Source organism: Neophocaena asiaeorientalis, unplaced genomic scaffold (genome assembly GCF_003031525.2).
Source record: "Neophocaena asiaeorientalis asiaeorientalis breed wild unplaced genomic scaffold, Neophocaena_asiaeorientalis_V1.1 scaffold62, whole genome shotgun sequence".
Classification (NCBI taxonomy): domain Eukaryota; kingdom Metazoa; phylum Chordata; class Mammalia; order Artiodactyla; family Phocoenidae; genus Neophocaena; species Neophocaena asiaeorientalis.
Window position 1 is genome coordinate 3,158,625 of NW_020175191.1, and position 15,484 is coordinate 3,174,108.

Below are 15,484 nucleotides of genomic sequence, written 5' to 3' on the forward strand. Positions count from 1 at the left end.
GTTGATCTTTTCTATTGTTTTCTTAGTCTCTCTTTTTAAAAATTTAGTTCTGATTTTTATGATTTTCTTCCTTCCACTGACTTTGGGTTTTGTGTCTTCTTTTTCTACTTCCTTGTGTAAGATTAAGCTATTTATTTGAGATTTTTCTTGTTTCCTGAGAGGTAGACTTGTATCACTATAAACCTCCCTCTTAGAACTGCTTTTGCTGCATTGCTTAGATTTTGGATTGTTGTGTTTTCATTTTCATTTGTCACCATGTATTTTCTGATTTATTATTTGATTCCTTCAGTGATCCATTGGTTGTTTAGTAGCATATTGTTTAGCCTTCACATGTTTGGGAGATTTTTTCCCTTGTAGTTTCTTTCTTTGTAGTTGATTTCTAGTCTCATAGTGTTGTGGTCAGAAAAGATGCTTGATATAAATTGAATTTTCTTAAATTTACTGATTTTTTTTGTGGCCTAGCATGTGATCTATCCTGGAAAAGGTTCCAGCTATACTTGAAAAGAATGTCTATTCTGCTGCTTTTGGATGGAATGTTCTGTATAGATATATTGAGTCCTTTTGGTCTAATGTGTCATTTAAGGCCAGTGCTTTATTGATTTTCTGTCTGGATAATCTGTCTATTGGTGTAAGTGGGATGTTAAAGTTCCCTGCTATTACTGTGTTGCTGTCAATTACTCCCTTTATGTTTGTTAATGTTTGCACTATGTATTTAGGTACTTCTATATGTTGGGTGCATATATATTTATAATTATTATATCGTCCTTTTGATTAATCCCTTAATCATTATGTAATGTACTTCTTTGTCTCTTGTAACAGTCTTTGTTTTACTTTGTCTGATATAAGTATTGTTACCCTGGCTTTCTTTTGATTTACATTTGCATGGAATACATTTTTCCATGCCCTCACTTTTAGTCTATGTCTTTAGATCTGAAGTGAGTCTCTTGTAAGCAGCATATATATGCATCTTGTTTTTTTGTCCATTCAGGCACTCTGTGTCTTTTGTTGGGAGAATTTAGTCCATTAGTCCTTTTTTTTTTTTGTGGTACATGGGCCTCTTACTGTTGTGGCCTCTCCCGTTGCGGAGCACAGGCTCCGGACGCACAGGCTCAGCGGCCATGGCTCACGGGCCCAGCCGCTCTGCGGCACGTGGGATCCTCCTGGACCAGGGCACGAACCTGTGTCCCCTGCATCGGAAGGCGGACTCTCAACCACTGCACCACCAGGGAAGCCCCAGTCCATTTCTTTTAAAGTAATTATTGATAGGTATGTTCTTATTGCCGTTTTAAAATTGGTTTTGTTGTATTTTTCAAAGTTAGACAGGTTTATTGTTTTGTAAGACCTGTCAGAGCTTTCTTTCTTCCTCTTTTTCTTCTTGAACTATAGTTGATTTACAATATTGTGTTATTTTCAGGTGTATAGCATAGTGATTTGGTTTTTTGCAGATTATATTCCATTATAGGTTATCAAAAGATATTGGGTGTAATTCTGTATGCTATACAGTATATTCTTGTTGCATATCTATTTTATTTAAAAGTAGTTTGTATTTGTTAACCGCATACCCCTAATTTGCCCCTCCCCACTTCCCTCTCCCCTTTGGTAACTACAAGTTTGTTTTCTACATCTGTGATTCTGTTTCTGTTTTGCATATACATTCATTTGTATTATTTTTTAGATTCCACATGTGATATAATGTATTTGTATTTGTATTTCTCTCTCTGACTTATTTTACTAAGCATAATATTCTCTAGGTCCGTCCATGTTGCTGCAAATGGCAGTATTTCATTCTTTCTTATGGCTGAGAAATATTCCATTTTGTGTGTGTGTGTGTGTGTGTGTGTGTGTGTGTGTGTGTGTGTGTATACATCTTAATCCAGTCATCTGTTGATGGGTACTTGGGTAGCTTCTGTGTTTCTGTGTCTTGGTTGTTGTAAATAGTGCTTCTGTGAACAGTGGGGTGCATATATCTTTTTGAGTTAGTGTTTTAGGTTTTTTGGATATGTGCCCAGGAGTGGAATTGCTTCAGCATATGGTAATTCTGTTCTTAGTTTTTTAAAGGAATTTCTATACTGTTTTCCATAGTGGCTGAACCAATTTACATTCCCACCAACAGTGTACCAGGGTTCCCTTTTCTCCACATCCTCTCCAATGTTTGTTATATGTAGACTTTTGATGATAGCTATTCTCAGAGGTGTGAGGTGATATTTAATTGTGGTTTTGATTTGCATTTCTCTAATAATTAGTGATGTTGAGCATCTTTTTATGTGCCTGTTAGCCATTTGTGTATCTTCTTTGGAAAAATATCTCTACAAGTCTTCTGTCCATTTTCTGATTGGATTGGTTGTTTTTGATATTGAGTTGTATGAGCTGTTTGTATATTTTAAATATTAACACTCCTTGTCTGGGCTTCCCTGGTGGTGCAGTGGTTGAGAGTCCGCTTGCTGATGCAGCGGACACGGGTTTGTGCCCCGGTCCAGGAGGATCCCACATGCCACAGAGTGGCTGGGTCCATGATCCATGTCTGCTGAGCCTGTGCGTCTGGAGCCTGTGCTCTGCAACGGGAGAGGCCACAGCAGTGAGAGGCCCGCGTACCGCAAAACAAACAAACAAACAAAAAACCTCCTTGTCAGTCATATCATTTGCAAATATTTTCTCCTATTTTGTAGGTTGTCTTTTTGTTTTGTCGATGGCTTCATTTACTGTGCAAAAGCTTTTAAGTTTAATAGGGTCCCATTTATTTATTTTTGCTTTTATTTCTTTTGCCTTAGTAGACTGATCCAAGAAGATATTGCTATGATTTATGTTAAAGAGTGGTCTGCCTATGTTTTCCTCTAGGAGTTTTATGGATTCCATTCTTACATTTAGGTTTTTAATCTATTTTGTGTTATTTTTATATATGGTGTTAGAGAATGTTTTGATTTCATTCTTTTACATGTAGCTGTCCAGTTTTCCTAGCACCAAAGAGACTGTCTTTTCTCCATTGTACATTCTTGCCCCCTTTGTCGTAGATTAATTGGCAATAGGTGTGCGGATTTATTTCTGGGTTCTATTTTGTTCTATTCACCTTTGTGTCTGGTTTTGTACCAGTACCATACTGCCTTGATTACTGCAGCTTTGTAGTATATATATATATATTTTTTTTCTACCTTCCAGATCACTTATGAATTCTTTTGTGTCATTTAGTCTGTGAGTCATTACCTCTAGAGTGCATTTTATCAGAAATTGAATGTTCTATTTTTGATTAGATCTTCTGTATAATTTCTAGTTCCTTGTTAAAATGTTTAGATCTATTCTCTTTCTTAATTTAGTGTTTTCATTACCAACGTTTTGAACTTGTGTGTTGTACTGATTATCTCTGTTTCATTATTTTTCAGGGGATTTCTCTTGCTCTTTCAATTATGAGTTGTTCCTCTGCCTTTTCATTTTACTTAACTTTTTCTGTCTCTATGAATTTAGGTGAAACAGTTATCTACTGTGGTCTTGAAGGGGTGTTTTTATGTGGGAGCATTCCTGTGTAGACTGCATGTGCCCAGTGTTTTTAGTGTAAGGGCTGGATTTGGTGTGGAGACCAGTCACATCTTTCCCCAGGGTGTGCCGGCCACTATCACCTTGATAGGGTATGTGGCTGGTGTTTGAGGAGCTAAAGCCTGCACAGGGTGTGAGGTGTGACTTCTCTGCTCAGTGGCAATCCCCACCCTTTCAGTTCCTAAGTTGCAGGAGTGGATGCCCTAAGGGTTGGGATAGAGCTGGCTGTGTTCCCTTAAGTGTGTATTTTTTCCTTCTCCTCATGCTGGATCCTTTGCCCCAAAGGAGGGGAATACTGTATAGAAAGTGGGCTCGTGGGCTAACAGAGGTCAGGTCCACTACCTGCATATGTGTCTGTGGCTTCACTCACTCAGCCCAAGGTCACGTCTTTTCCCCTGTTGTCATTGTCCCAGATCTAGTGCAAGGTTATGGCATGGAGTGGGCAGGGCCGGAGCATTAACTTGATTGACACTGGAGATCGTGACGTTATGGTTGCAGGAATTGAATTGGCTGTGCTGCCATCAGAAGCCTGGGCTACTTCTGTGGCACTGTTTGAGTAAGCACCAGCAATGGCTGCCGCCACCCTACCTGGACCACACCCCAGGCTCTTGGGCTGCCTCTGCATTCCCAGATCGAGTCTTTTCCCAGGACCTGGCTTTCCTAGATCCAGTGCCAAGATGTTGCATGGAGTGAGTGGGGCCAAGGTGTTCACTGAGCTTGGACTGGGGAGTGCTCAAGGTGCTAGCCTGCAGGGCAGACCTCTCCCTGCCCTGCCTGGTGGCAAGCCAGCACCCACTCACTCCTCACAAGTAGAGTCTAGACACCTCCAGCCTTTCTCTCTGTCCCAGCAGTTCTCCAAATAGCCAAAGGGGCTTGTCTCCTCTATGTAATACCTCAGGACTGGGATGCCCAGTCTGTGGCTCAACCCACTTACTCCCCACAGTGAGTGTCCCCCCATGCAATTTCCCTTTTCTTCTTAGTCCCCTCCCAGGGGCACAGGTCCCAACTTGATGCTTTTCTTCCTGTCCTACCTGATTACATGGGAATCTTTCTTGCATCCTTGGTTGTATAGGAGTTCCTCTGTCAGTTTCCAGTTTTCCATGAGAATTGTTCCATGTGTAGATGTATTTTTAACGTATTTGTGGGGAGAGGTAAGTTCCATATCTTCCTACTCCACCATCTTGGTCCCCTCCTTGAGTTGTTTTTGTAGTTCTTTTTTGCTCTCTTCCTTTATGATTTGATGGCTATCTTTAGTGTTATGTTTGGGTTCTTTTCTATTTTGTGTGTATGTATCTATAATAGATTTTTGGCTTGTGGTTACTATGAGGTTTATATACAGCAGTCTATCTATCTATCTGATTAAGTTTTTAATGTCTTAAGTTCAAATGCATTTTAACAACCCTGCATTTTTACTCCCTTCTCCCCATGATTACTATTTTTGACATCATACTTTTCATCTTTTTGTTTTGTGTATCCCTTAACTACTTATGGCAGATAAAGTTGATTTTATTACTGTTGTCTTTTAACCTTTCTACTAGCTTTGTACATGAGCTGGTTTGGTGGTGCTGAACTCTTTTAGCTTTTCTTTTCTGTAAAACTTTTGATCTCTTTATCAAATCCGAGTGAAAGCCTTGCCAGGTAGAGTATTCTTGGTTGTTAAGTTTTTCCCTTTCATCAGTTTAAATATATCATGCCACTCCCTTCTGGGCTGTGGAGTTTCTGCAGAAAAGTCAGCTGATAGCCTTTTGGGAGTTCTCATGTGCATAACTTCTTTTCCATTGCTGCTTTTAATATTCTCTCTTTATCTTTAATTTTTGCTATTTAAGTTACAGTGTGTCTTGGTGTGGCCCTGTTTGGGACTCTTTGTTCTTTCTGAACCTTGATGTCTGTTTCCTTTCCCAGGTTGCTATTATGTCTTCAAATATGTCCTCTGGCCTTTTCTCTCTCTGTTCTTCTGGGCCCTCTATAATGCAGATGTTAATACTCTTGATGTTGTCATGGAAGTCTCTTAAACTGTCCTCATTTCTTCTTATTCTTTTTTCTGTTCATCTTCAGTAATTTCCACTACTCTGTCTTCCAGCTAACTGATCTATTCCTCTGTATTGTCTAATCTACTGTTGATTTCTTCTAGTGTATTTTTAAAATTTCAGTTATTGTATTCTTCATCTCTGTTTGGGTCTTCTTTATATTTTCTAACTTTTTGTTAAAAACTTCTAACTTCTCCCCCTGTTCATCCAATTTTCTCCCATGTTCTTTGAGCATTTTTCAATCATTATCCTGAACTCTTTTGGGTAGATTCTTATCTCCACTTCACTTTGTTGTTCCTACATTTAGAACATATTCCTCTGTTGCCTCATTTTGCCTAATTTGCTGTTTTTATTTCTATGTATTTAGAAGGTTGGTTATATTTCCTGACCTTTGAGATGTGGCCTTTTATAGGAGACATCCTATGTGCCCCAGCGACATATTCTCCTCTGGTCATCAGAACTATATGCTTTAGGGGTGCCCCCTATGTGGGCCATGTTTTTCCTTCTGTTGTGGTGGGCTGCCTACTTTGGGTGGTCTTACAGGTGTGGGTGGCCCCGGTCCAGTTGATTGCCAGGCCCTGCCTTGTGTGGAGGCTGCTGCCCACTGATGGGTGGAGCTGGGTCACAAGGTGGCTGGCTGTGGAGCCTCAGGAGATCCTAGGGCTAGTGCTGACCTACGGGTGGGCAGAGCTGGGTTCTGGGATGAGTAGTTGTATTGCTGAGGTCTTGCATCTAGTATCGGCCTGCTGGTGGGCATGGCTGATTCCTGACACTACTGGCTCTGGGGTCCGGGGTATCCCAGAGCTGTTGTCAGCCTGAAGGTTGGTGGGGCTGGATAATTGGATGGCTGTCTGAGGGGGTCCAAGGCATCTCAGAACTGGTATTGGCCTGCAGGTGGGCAGGTTCAGGGCCCGGGGTTCCTGAGACTGGTGCCAGCCTCCTGGTACGTGGACTGTTTTTTGACAAGGCAGGCTGTGTGGCTGCAGTGGTCCTGTGCCTTTTGTTCACCCACTGGTGGGCAGGGTGGGAGCCCAAGGGATCCTGGGGTTTGTGCTCACCAACTGGTGGGTGAGGCTGGGTCCTCGTGTTTGTGCTGGCTCACTGGTGGGTAGATCTGGTTCCTGAGATCTCTGATTGTAGGGCCCTGGTGGTTCCAGGGCTGGTGCTGGTGCACGGATGTGTGGGGCTGAGTCCTCTGCCTTCTCGTGGATAGGGCCATGTCTTGGGTTGGCTGTGGGCTTTGGGGCTCTTAAGGAAGTTGGCCTGTTGGTGGGTGGGGCTGTATCTGGCTAGTTGCTTGGCTTGAGGTTCCCAGTATTAGAGTCTTCAGGCTGTTGAGGCGGACTGGGTCTTGGCACTAATAAGCTAGAGGGGGAGAATTCCAGAATGTTGCTTGCCAGCACAAGTGTCCTCGTAGTAGAACGAGCTCCAAAAATTGGCTGCTGCCAGTGTCTGTGTTCCCAGGGTGGGCTCCACTTGCCTCATGCCTCTCTAAGAGGCTTTCTGGTGTCAGCAGGTGGGTCTGACGCAGGCTCCTTTCAAATTAGTTTCTTTCCCTGGGTCCCAGAGCATGTGAGATTTTGTGTGCACTCTTTAAAAGTGGAATCTCGATTTCCCATAGCCGTTTGGCTCTCCTGAAAGTAAATCCCACTGGCCTTCAAAGGCAAATGTTTTGGGGACTCATCTTCTGGTGCAGGGCCCCTAGCCTGGGAGCCCAGTGTGGGGCTTGGACTCCGTGCTCTTTGGGGAGAATCTCTGCAATTTCAATTATTCTTCTGTTTGTGGGTTGCCCACCCTGGGGGTATGGGTCTTGACTATACCACATATCTGCCCCTCCTACCCATCTCATTGTGGTTCCTTTTTTATTTCTTTAGTTGTAGAAGAACTTTTCTCTAGTCTTCTGGTCTTTCTCATCAACAGTTTCTGTGTAAATAGTTTAATTCTGATATGCTGATGGGGGAGGTGAGCACAAGGTCTTCCTACTGTGCCATCTTGGCCACACCCCCAACCTTTTCCACAAAATATTTATTTATTTATTAAAGATGAATTATTTTGTGTATTTTTTTATTCTTCCATACTTCCAATGTGATATTGAATAGGAGTGATGATTGTGTACATCTTTGATGTCCTGATCTTAAGGGAAAAACATTTAGTGTTTAACTATTAACTATGATGTTAATTATAGGTTTTTTGTTGACTTTCCCATGTAGTCCTAGTTTGTTGAGAATTTTTACTATGAATCTGTGTTGAATTTTGTCAAATTATTTTTACGTGTCATTTGATATGATCATGTGGTTTTTCTTCTTTAGACTATTAATATGGTGTTTTACATTGATTAATTTCCAAACATTGAACCAGCCTTGTATTCCTGGGAAAAATCTCACTTGGTGTGGTGTATAGGCATACTTTGTTTTATTGCACTTCACCGCAGATAATTGCATTTTCTGTAAATTGAAGGTTTGTGGCAACGCTGCCTCAAGCAAGTATATTGGCACTATTTTTCCAACAGCATTTGCTCACTCTGTGTCTTGGTGTCACTTTTTGGTAATTCTCATGGTATTTCAAACTTTTTCATTATTATTATATTTGTTACAGTGATCTGTGATCAGTGATCTTTGTTACTAGTGCAGAAAGATTACAAATAATGTAATGATGGTTAGCATTTTTTTAGCAATGAAGTATTTTTTTTTCCCTCTCCCACCCACCTACCCCTGGCAACCACCAGTCTATTCTCTATATCCATGACTCCATTTTTGTTTCTTAGGTAGGTTCATTGGTGTCATATTTTAGATTCCATATATAAGTGATATCATATGGTATTTGTCTTTCTCTTTCTGACTTACTTCACTTCATATGGTAATCTCTAGGTTCATCCATGTTGCTGCAAATGGCATTATTTTGTTCTGTTTTATGCCTGAGTAGTATTCCATTGTATATATGTGCCACATCTTCTTTATCCATCTATCTGTCGATGGACATTTAGGTTGTTTCCATGTCTTGGCTATTGTGAATAATGCCGCTATGAACATAGGGGTGCATATATCTTTTTGAATTATAGTTTTGTCTGGATAGATGCCCAGGAGTGGGATTGCTGGATCCTATGGTAATTCTATTTTTAGTTTTCTGAGAAAACCTCCATACTGTTTTCCACAGTGGCTGCACCAACTTACATTCCCACCAACAGGGGAGGAGGGCGCCCTTTTCTCCACACTCTCTCCAGCATTTGTTATCTGTAGACTTTTTAATGATGCCATTCTGACTGGCGTGAGGTGGTACCTCATTATAGCTTTGATTTGCATTTCTCTAATAATTAGCAATGTTGATCATCTTTTTATGTGTCTATTGGCCATCTCTATATCTTCTTTGGAGAAATGTCTCTTTAGGTCTTCTGCCCATTTTTCGATTGGGTTGTTTGTTTCTTTATTGTTGTATGAACTGTTTGTATATTTTGGAAATTAAACCCTTGTTGGTCACATCGTTTGCAATTATTTTTTCCAATTCTGTAGGTTGTTGTTTTGTTTTGCTTATGGTTTCCTTTGTTGTGCAAAAGCTTGTAAGTTTGATTAGGTCCCACTTATTTATTTTTGTTTTAATTTCTATTGCCTTGGGAGACTGACCTAAGAAAAAATTGGTATGATTTATGTCAGAGAATGTTTTGCCTGTGATCTGTTATAGGAGTTTTGTGGTGTCATGTCTTATGTTTAAGTCTTTAAGCCATTTTGAGTTTATTTTTGAGTATGGTGAGAGGGTGTATTCTTTTTTATTTTTTTTAACATCTATATTGGAGTATAATTGCTTTACAATGGTATGATAGTTTCTGCTTTATAACAAAGTGAATCAGTTATACATATACCTATGTTCCCATATCTCTTCCCTCTTGCATGTCCCTCCCTCCCGCCCTCCCTATCCCACCCCTCTAGGTGGTCACAAAGCACCGAGCTATCTCCCTGTGCTATGCGGCTGCTTCCCACTAGCTATCTATTTTACGTTTGGTAGTGTATATATGTCCATGCCACTCTCTCACTTTGTCACAGCTTACCCTTCCTCCTCCCCATATCCTCAAGTCCATTCTCTAGTAGGTCTGTGTCTTTATTTCTGTCTTACCCCTAGGTTCTTCATGATATTTTTTTTCATAAATTCCATATATATGTGTTAGCATACTAACTTCACTGATTTACATGCAGCTGTCCAACATTCCCAATACCACTTGCTGAAGAGACTTTTCCCATTGTATATTCTTGCCTCCTTAGTCAAAGGTTAATTGACCGTAGGTGTCTGGGTTTATTTAGCAATGAAGTATTTTTTAAAAACTTTATTTATTTATTTCTTTTTGGCTGCATTGCGTCTTCATTGCTGTGCACGGGCTTTCTCTAGTTGCAGCGAGTGGGGGCTACTCTTTGTTGTGGTGCACGGGCTTCTCATTGAGGTGGCTTCTCTTGTGGCAGAGCATGGGCTCTAGGTGTGTGGGTTTCTGTAGTTGTGGCAAGTGGGCTCAGTAGTTGTGGCTCATGAGCTCTAGAGCACAGGCTCAGTAGTTGTGGCATATGGGCTTAGTTGCTCCATGTCATGTGGGATGTTCCCGGACCAGGGCTTGAACCCATGTCACCTGCTTTGGCAGGTGGATTCTTAACCACTGCTCCATCAGGGAAGTTCCGAAGTATTTTTAAATTAAAGTATGTACATTGTTGTTTTTAGACATAATGCTATTGAACACTTAATAAACTAAGAATAGTGTAAACATAACTTTTATGTGCACAGAAAGTTCCTATGCCTTGCTTTATTGTGATATTTGCTTTATTGCAGTATTCTGTAATGAACCCACAATATCTCTGAGATATGCCTGTATTATTCTTTTTCTGTATTGTTGAATTTTTTTGTTAATATTTTGTTGAGGATTTTTGTTTTCATGTTCATGAGAGTTATTGGCCTATAGTTTTCTTGGACTGTCTTTCACTGGTTTTGGAACCAGGCTAATGCTGGCCTCATAAAGTGAGTTGGGAATCATTTCTTTCATTTCCATTTTCTGGAAGAGATTATATAGAATTAGTATTATTTCTTTTTTAAATGTTTGGTAGAATTCTCCAGAGAAATCATGTGGACCTAGAGATTGCTTTTTGGCAAGATTTTTAACTATGAATTTTATTTATTTTTGCTATAGAATTATTCAAGTTACTTGCTTTATCTTGGGTGATTTTGGTAGTTTGTGGTTTTTAAGGAATTAACCCATTTCATTAACTTTGTTGACTGTCTGTGCATGGAGTTGTTTGTAGCACTCCCTGCAATTATTTTTTTAATGTCTTTGGAGTCTGTAGTGTTACCCTTATTTTCATTGCTGATACTGGTGATTTATGTCTTCTCTCTTTTTTCTTTGTCAGTCATTTTATTTTTAACATCTTTGTTGGAGTATGATTGCTTTACAATGGTGTGTTAGTTTCTGCTTTATAACAAAGTGAATTAGTTATACATATACATATGTTCCCATATCTCTTCCCTCTTGCATCTCTCTCCCTCCCACCCTTCCTATCCCACCCCTCTAGGTGGTCACAAACCACCGAGCTGATCTCCCTGTGCTATGTGGCTGCTTCCCACTAGCTACCTATTTTATGTTTGGTAGTGTATATATGTCCATGCCACTCTCTCACTTTGTCACAGCTTACCCTTCCCTCTCCCCATATCCTTAAGTCCATTCTTTGGTAGGTCTGTGTCGTTATTCCCATCTTACCCCAGATTCTTCATGACCTATTTTTTTCTTACATTCCATATATATGTGTTAGCATACAGTATTTGTTTTTCTCTTTCTGACTTACTTCACTCTATGACAGACTCTAGGTCCATCCACCTCACTACAAATAACTCAATTTCATTTCTTTTTATGGCTGAGTAATATTCCATTGTATATATGTGCCACATCTTCTTTATCCATTCATCCAGTGACGGACACTTAGGTTGCTTCCATCTCCTGGCTATTGTAAATGGAGCTGCAATGAACATTTTGGTACCTGACTCTTTTTGAATTATCGTTTTCTCAGGGTATATGCCCAGTAGTGGGATTGCTGGGTCATATGGTAATTCTATTTTTAGTTTTTTAAGGAACCTCCATACCGTTCTCCATAGTGGCTGTATCAACTTGCATTCCCACCAACAGTGCAAGAGTGTTCCCTTTTCTCCACACCCTCTCCAGCATTTATTGTTTCTAGATTTTTTGTTGATAGCCATTCTGACCAGTGTGACATAGCTCATTGTAGTTTTGATTTGCATTTCTCTAATGATTAATGATGTTGAGCATTCTTTCATATGTTTGTTGGCAATCTGTATATCTTCTTTGGAGAAATGTCTATTTAGGTCTTCTGCCCATTTTTGGATTGGATTTATTGGTTTTTTGTTATTTAGCTGCATGAGCTGCTTGTAAATTTTGGAGATTAATCCTTTGTCAGTTGCTTCATTTGCAAATATTTTCTTCCATTCTGAGGGTTGTCTTGTGGTCTTGTTTTCTTTGTCAGTCTTGATAGAGTTTAATTACTTTATCAATCTTTTCAAATAACCAGCTTTCTATTTCATTGATTTTCTCTGTTGGTTTTTGATTTTCAATCTCACTGATTTCTTCTCTTTATTCCTTCCTTCTGTGTGCTTTGTGTGTATTTGCTCTTTTTCTATGTTTTTAAGGTGGAAACTTAGATTGCTCTTTTGAGACTTTTCTAATGTAAACATTTAATATTATAAATTTCCTCTAATCACCTCTTTAGCTTTAGCCCACAAATTTTGATATGTTGTATTTTCATTTTCATTTATTTTCTGATTTCTCTTGAGATTTATTCTTTGACCCTGGGGTTATTTATAAGTCTGTTATTTAATTTCTGTGTATTTGGAGATTTTGCTGTTATATTTCTGTTATTCATTTCTAGCTTAATTCCATTATGGTCAAATAATATACTTTATTACTTAAATTTGTTATGGTTTGTTTTAGAAATCATGATCTCGTATATCTGAGTGAATGCTCCATGTGCACTTGAAAAGAATATTTCCTCTGCTATTGTTAGGTGGAACGTTCTATAAATGTCAGTTAGGTACAGTTGGTTGATGGTATTGTGAAAAATCTTTTGGTTTTGATTGATTTTTGTCCAGTTCTATTGTTTACTGAAAGATGGGTATTAAAATCTCTTACTTTGATTTTGTAATTGTCTGTTTCTCTCTAATTCTGTCAATGTTTGCCTTGTGTATTTTGAATTTCGGTTAAAGGTTTTACATTTATATGTAACTATTATATCTTCCAGCTGAATTGACTCTTTGGTCATGATTGAATGCCTGTCTTTATCTCTGATAATACTGTCTCATTTTGAAGTCTGTTTTAACTAATATTATTATGGCCATTAGTTTTCTTATGTTTATTGTTTACATGGCATATCTTTGAGTCTTTATATTTGTAGATATTTGTACATATCTATATAGGTATAGATATATACCTGATTATAATTGGGTCTTCCTATGTACTATTTCTATAGTTATCTTTTTTAAATCACAAATATGATCACGTTATATTGCTATATCAAAACTTTCAATAGCCCTACATTGCTTATAGGTAAAATTCAAACTCTATAACTGCAATTAGTGGATTTTATAGTTTTTAATCTCAGACCTCTTATTGGCAAGGCTTTAATAAAATTATTATAATCTCATGCTTAAGTAAACAAAATAAATATTGAATTCATAATCTTATGCTCTGTTGGATAACAGGAAGAAGTAATAGAAATTAAGCACTCATAACTAAAGAGTTAATGGTTAGATTATAGTTTGTTTTGCTCAGTAGCTAGAGCTATGCTAACCAGTATGGTAGCCACTGGCCAAATGTGTTATATTTAAATTAATTAAAATAAATCAAATTAACAAGTCAGTTTCTAAGCTCCAGTGGCCCACATTTGAAGGACTAATAGCTACCATATTGGACAGGATGGAAAATGTTCCTATTGTTGCAGAAAGTTTTGTTGTATAGGACTTGTCTAGAGCAGAGGTTGACAAAATTTTTATGTGAAAGGCCAATAGTAAGTTTTTAGGCTTTGCGGGCCATGTGGTCTCTGCTGCAGCTATTCAACTTTGCTGTTACAGGGCAAGACAGGCATAGATAATATATAAACAACTAGGTTGGCTATATTATGGTAAAGAATTATTAAAAGCAGACAGTGGCTGGGTTTGATCTGTGAGCTGTAGTTTGCTGACCCATGGTTGTCTAGAACATTGAATTAAATTCTTGACACCTCATTTAGAATGGTATGTTGACAAAGTGAGCCCATCCTGCAGGAATGAGGCAATATAAAACCATTCCATAGGAATATATAATAAAAATAATTAGAAATTTTAGAATAGCTAAGAGAAAAGTTCAGGAGTGATGATAGCTCTTCAAATATTTCTCAGCTATCATGTGAAAAGAGGAATTAGACTTTGTGATTAAGGAACACAGAACAATGACCATTGCATGAAAGTTACAGGAAGAGCATTTTAGTAAAATGTAAGTACAAACTGGGTTGATAGAATAGTGAGTTAAGTAATAAGTGCTAATAAATTAAAGTGATTTATGCATAAGGTGAGTTTGAATTCAGTGACCTGTATGACTTATTTTTTTAAAATAAAAAATTCCAGGGCTCTGCCCATTAAATCCTCTGTTATCATATTTAGTTTGGGAATTTACTTAATGACTTGTTTTCTCTTTTTTAAAAATTTGAGCCAAAGAGAAATTCATAATTCTCTTCACAACTCTGTTTGAGCAGCTTGATTATCTTGAATGTGTGTGTGCTTTGATTGTCATGATTTGTTAATGTCCTTAAATAGGCAGAAAACCAAAAGCTTTTAGATGAGAAGAAACAATTTGAGAAGATTGCTGAAGAATTAAAAGGAGCAGAACAAGAACTAACAGAGCTTCTCAAAACCAGAGAGGTTTGTTTAAAAAGGATGCATTTTTTTTTTCAAGTGTTTTGTTAGTAGGATACATTGTAGATTATGGTGTGGCTGTTAGATTTGCGCAAGATTGCTTCACAAAATTCCTCTGGAAGATGTGTTCCTGCTACATTTAGTATGCTAACGATTGATTTAAAGCACATTTAGAGAACCTGCATATTATAATGAGGAAGAGAAAGGTCAACATTTTAGATACCAATAGTATACATAATGCCATGGCTTATAACAATTACATTTCTTGATGTCTTGAGTATTTCTTAATTGATACATTTAAATTTTAGCCTTTATTAAGTTCTTAGCTTACAGTAGTGTTTATAGTGCTCATGTTATAATTTTAGAATGTCTTTTATTTTTAAAAATATGTTTTCAGTCTATTACAGTATTACATTGTAATTGTCTTTCTAATATAGTAAGAACAGCTTAGTTTTTCAAGTACTGCCTGATTTCATTAACTAATGCATTTCTTCTTAAAAATGTGACATTTTAATTGAAATTAATTACTTGGTAGTATAAAATTGACAATAGTATTTTATAATATGTAAATATAATTTTACTGGTTGAGCTTCAGAATATCAAGATGGAATTTACTTATAGTATTGCATTTGTCATTGCTCATTGTTTTAAAATTATAATGACTATGGCATTAAATCAATTTAAATTTTAAAAATTTGACATATTTTTGCCAAAGATATAACTTGCTTACATGGAGTGACCATACTTTTTAAGTGAGAAAACTGTAAAAACATTTGCTGTGATAATACATGTTTATTTTCCAGAAAAAAGTACATGATTTGGAAATACAGTTAACTGCCATTGCAACAAGTGAACAGCATTATTCAAAACAGGTTAAAGAGCTGAAAACTGAGCTTGAAAATGAGAAGTATGTTTTCTATCTATAAAGTAGCTTATGTATTCAATTCCTAAGCTTTCTGTAATACTTTCCGAAGTAGGTAATACTAAATTAGTAAATTATGTGTAATACTTTT

At 37.9% G+C, this 15,484-nt stretch overlaps 1 protein-coding gene across 2 annotated transcripts in view; it reads left to right on the plus strand.

Moving 5' to 3' along the window:
• Positions 1-15,484, plus strand: part of SYCP1 (synaptonemal complex protein 1) — a 134,526-nt gene that overhangs the window by 49,554 nt on the left and 69,488 nt on the right. For both annotated transcript variants that reach the window (XM_024764897.1, XM_024764898.1), the window contains exons 16-17: positions 14,373-14,477; positions 15,275-15,378. In XM_024764897.1, coding sequence (XP_024620665.1) covers positions 14,373-14,477; positions 15,275-15,378 — 209 coding nt within the window. The remainder of the gene's footprint in view (positions 1-14,372; positions 14,478-15,274; positions 15,379-15,484) is intronic.